The sequence below is a fragment of the Microchirus variegatus genome (genome assembly GCF_963457635.1).
Source record: "Microchirus variegatus genome assembly, chromosome: 19".
Classification (NCBI taxonomy): domain Eukaryota; kingdom Metazoa; phylum Chordata; class Actinopteri; order Pleuronectiformes; family Soleidae; genus Microchirus; species Microchirus variegatus.
The window spans coordinates 8,718,008-8,722,973 of record NC_139820.1 but is presented as its reverse complement, the minus strand read 5'-3'; the positions used below and the strand labels follow the sequence as shown (position 1 = coordinate 8,722,973).

The window sequence follows — 4,966 nt, the reverse complement described above, 5'->3', positions numbered from 1 at the left end:
CACCTACTGAGTGACTGATGGCATTCGCAGAAGCCCAGCGCATCCCTTCATTGGCCGGACTATTTGCGGGTTCGCGTGGGTGTGGGTGTGTTTGTGTGCGGCTGTGGAGGTGATAATCAACAGTGGCTGCCGGGTGGGGGGGAGACGGGGGGGGCGGGGGGGGGGACTCTCCTGTCTCTGTTGTTATGTGGTGTGGAGCTGACTAGGACCGGGTCTCCCAGTTTTAAACCCCCTCCCCTTCCCGCCGTCCCATGAGCTCACCTCTCGTTCCTTCTTCCACTTCCTCTCAGTCTCAGAGCCTCTCTCAACTTTTTTGGACTCCGGACAGGACATTGGATGATAGTCTTGGAGGTGTATATGGCCTAGTCTATAGAGATTGAGCACCACTTTGGGCACCAGCTGGTCTCTTCCTCCTGCCTGTCTCATCTGTCCATGTAGGCAGAGAGAGGAGAATACCAGACCAGGCCTTAGAGAAAGTTGCCCCATCAGGAATTTGCTGCCTTTGGATCGTGGTAGTTATTTTTGAGGAGGAGGTGGTGGTGGGGGGGGGGGGGGGGTTGTGTTGAGGCTGCAGGTGGTGCTGTACTATATATTTTTTTGTATGTATTTTTTGCCATGCAGCAATCTTGGGAACAGACAAGCAGAGGCCACACGAAAATGTTGGGAAAAGGACAAAGTGGAGGATATCCCTCCGAGGCGACAGGTGAACTCGCGCAGCAGAGGTAAGAGGAAACTTGCGATTCCCTCCGCGCAAAATCTGCAAGATACGGTGTTTAACGTAGAGGCACATGTCTGCTGCTCACATGGCTGTGTGGAAAATGCATTTGTCCCACTGGGATTAAGGTGATGCATATTCTAGAACGTTGGCACTTGGCAGGACATTTTCTGCAAGATAAGTTCTTCCAGAAGAATGTCTCCCACAGTTAGTTGTCGGTACTGAAATCAAAGTTGTTTCTCTCCTATGAAATATTGGAAGATTTAATGCCGTTCTGTTGTTCGATGGAAAAGGTTGCAAACGAGTGTAGGAAACACAGTTAACTCTTTAAAACTTTCATCAAAGAACCTTTGGAGCGAGCTGCAGAGTTCAGGTTTTACTTTGAGACTGTGAAAACATTGCTTTGTAATGAGTTTTCGAACACGTAACAGGCTTTAAATGTCTGATTAGAACATTGAATAATTTATAAGATTAAATATAATTAATTGAAGTATCTCCCCTGCCTCGTATTCAGTTATAAATTTATATGCTTGTATCCTAACTCTCTGTCGTGTTATATTAATTGTATTATTAATTGTATTAATTGTATAATTTAATTATAAATAGTTTCCCACAGATTTTATGAGTTCAAGATTAAATTGAATGATTCAAATATATACATATATGTGTTTATATATATATATATATATGTATATATATATACACACACACATACGTGTTTATATATATGTATATATATATACACACACATATGTACATACATACATATATCTACATATATATACGGTACATATATACATACATACATATGTTAATAGTTGGTCATTTGTAAAGCACTTTTGGTGTCTCGAAAAGCGCTCTAGAAATGTAATGAATAATAATTATATATCTACACATATATATGTATATATATATGTGCATATATGTATACATATATATATACATATATATGACATGGACTTAAAGAATAAGACAATTATTAAATAAAAAAAATCATAACAAATGCAAAACATGCATTTGTTATGATTTTTGTGTTTTTTCTAAAATATATCCCAAATACATTAGCTAATCGTATATCGCATTACGATTGTGTATATGTGGCATTAAGGGGACAAAAAGCAAGTTCTAATGTAAGTTTCTTTTTAAGGTAAAGACATGTTGCATGGTTAATATGAGGTTATGGTTAGTTTAAGGTAAGCAGTTATGGTTAAGGTCAGAGTAAGTCTGCAGGAAATGAATATTTAGTCCATGTAATGTCTTCAGAAATGGAAACCAGACTGTGTGTGTGTGTGTGTGTGTGTGTAATATGATGAGGCGCAGGCTTCTTAAGTCTAATAGGAAGGAAATCGGAAAAAAGTGTAGAAAAAATAAATCAACTAGCGTAAATGACAGAAATGTTGTTGGTCGTGTTGAAGTCACAGATTGCATCTTTAATCACGGTAACATTCTCAGTACCAAAGGCTTTTTCAGCTTCTGTGGAATATATTGCGTTAGGACATCAGATGTCTTTCTAAACCGTTTTTTTTCCCCAGTAAGCGGTTTATAAAATATATTACTATATATACACTATTTCTATTGCACTATATACGACGGCAATTGGGTAAAATACAAGCTTAAAATACAGCTTTTACTCTAATTGTCTGTTGTGTAAAAGTAAATATTCATATAAATACAAAGATCGGACAGAAACAAACTAGTTTCATGAAGATTTTGGAAATGTAGCGTTTTTAATTTGGTTGCAGCAATATCTGAAATCGGACTTTTTTTCATTTTCACATTAGCCCTCTTACTTTCCCCCGTTTTCCTCATCTTACCACTCTCTCTCTCTCTCTCTCTCTCTCTCCTCCCACCTGCTGCCTCTATATCACTCTGTCACAGAAGGGGAAAGTTGTCTCAGCAAACATGCGGCGCATCGTCTTTACACTTCGTTGTGACAATGTCCCCGGGAACAGTTAATCCCAAACGAGTTTGTGCTGTTCCTCTTCTGACATTTTATTCTGCTTTTATTCAGGGTTCGCGATGAATGTGCTCGTGATATTTTTTTCCTCCCCACGAACTGTGCGATAACCTGAAGGCAGCAAATGTGTACTCTTTGCTTTGAGGCTTTAAAGAGTCCGGTTAAATTTAGTTAATTTATTCGAACGTCTTCTTGATGGGTCGTCACAATATACACTCTTAGAAATAAGGGTTCCAAAAGGGTCCTTCTACAAGGGCTGAGGTTCCACCTGGAACCATTTGCTTCTGAAAAACCCTTTCCCGAAAAAACCCACAATAAATTAATTATTTTCAATATACTTCATGCAAAGTGGATCATTTTTGGTTTGATTATTGCGGCCTGGTACTGTGTATGTGAAAGATTAGCAGAGACAGTTGTTGATATGCATTATTCTTTAATTGTATTTCATAAAATACTCAAATTAAGCTAGAAAAATTGCATAAATGATAATAAATTAAACAAAATCAACCTTAGTCCTCATCATACATATCAAAAATTTATTAATTTTTAACCCCTTAAATTGCCATGATCAAAACCAGCAATTTTAATTTGAGTTTCAATGAGGACGTTTTTGTCCGTAAGGGTGTTAGTGTGAGTATTTTAAGTTAACGCTGTTTACAATAGATTGGCATAATTTTTTTTAACAATATATGACATTTCTCTCCCACTCTTCATCATCTCTCCCTCTCTTCATCATCACCTTTTTTTCCCCAACTAAAACAGGGGTGTCCAAACTAAACTCCAGATATGGAAAGAAGGGCATTTTTTCATTTAATTTTTTCACTTTTCACATTTAAAAATCATAATTGTGACAATGAAAATAAAATTTTTATAAAACAGTGCATTCGTATATAAATGTTACTTTAAAAAAAAAAGGGGGGGGGGGGAAGAGGATAATTGGGCCCCGGAAATCGTCACGTAAAAACAGTTTGGACACCCCTGCACTAAGAACACAAGAGGGACTAATTACAAAATAAATTAATAGAAAAAACAAGTTGTTAGAGAACTGTTTACACTTATTTAACATTCTATATCATTGAATTCCAGCTGTTATTTTACGCTTTATTAATCTGTTTAATATCTCACATCATTATTGATCATTATTACCAGGGGTGGGGGGGAAAAAATATTATTATCTTTTTTTTTAAGTTACTATTTTGAAAAACGACATAAAACACCAGTTTGTGTTATTTGGGTACAGTTTATTTTTGTAACTTCTGGGAGAGAAAGGCAGCTCGCCCATGCTTTTATTTAACTTTTGTCTTAAGCTTGCCTTTGCATGATTACATTGGAATCAGTTTATTTAAAAAATCATATTATCTTATACAAATTGTATTATTTTGATGCCATAATTTGCCTTGACACACTATGCATTGTGTCAATTTTTTGAATGGAGCACAGAGCATTAATATTCCTTTGTTACATTGATCCTGAGGCAAAAAGACATCATAATATACAGTGTATATATATATTTCAGCTTTGCACTGAGCTTGTTTATTTTACTACACTCACATATTGTGATTGACTAATACAAGTCTAAAGAAAATACATCTTTAATGCTTTCAAGCCCTCATTGATCTCCCGGCTGCTCCTTTCATCTCCGACATGCCTCGCCGAGTCTGTGCCTAAGTCTTTTCAAAATATTGGAGCAAATCTCGAACCTGCGCTTTAATTGAAGCGAGAGACTTTCAATCTTCTCCTATTAGTAGGAGCTAATGTGTCGAGCTCTCCTGCGCCTAATGCGGCTCCGCCCCGTGTGCTCGCGTGGACTTAGATGTGATGAATGATTAGTGAAGGCGGCTTTACAGGTCCGTGACACTGAGGGGGCTTCCTCTGAGATCTGAGGCATCTGTTGGAACCAGGCTGAGCAAAATAAACGCAGCAGGGATTTGATTTTGTTATTCTAAAGGACACAGATGTTTTTTTTGTGGACCGCTTTTATCCACGCATAGGCAAGTCAGAGAGGAGTCATAAAATCCTCCCTGCCTGCTGAAGACTAGATGTTATTTGTTTGTTTATTTTTTATATACAATATATATATTTATATACAAGTCTGTTTGGAAGAAAAAAATCACACAGACTTGGAGGAAATCATCTGTTTTGTGAACAGGAGCAGGAAATGGCTGCTAGTGGTCAAATGCAGGGATAACGGTGATAAAATCTGAATCTCATAATATTACGACTTTATTCTCATAATATTACGACTTTATTCTCAAAATATTAAGACTTTTATCTCGTAATATTATGATTTCTTT

The 4,966-nt window shown here is 37.1% G+C and overlaps 1 protein-coding gene across 2 annotated transcripts in view; it reads left to right on the top strand.

Annotated features, from left to right (window-relative positions):
- The first annotated feature begins 386 nt into the window (after positions 1-386).
- rbm20 (RNA binding motif protein 20) overlaps positions 387-4,966 on the top strand; it is a 58,538-nt gene continuing 53,958 nt past the window's right edge. The window contains exons 1-2 of one of the 2 annotated variants that reach the window (XM_083906284.1): positions 387-509; positions 622-722. In XM_083906284.1, the coding sequence (XP_083762410.1) occupies positions 658-722 (65 nt within the window). In that variant the 5' untranslated portion in view covers positions 387-509; positions 622-657. Of the gene's footprint in view, positions 513-621; positions 723-4,966 lie in introns of both variants that reach the window. The other variant, XM_083906283.1, reaches the window with a different exon arrangement.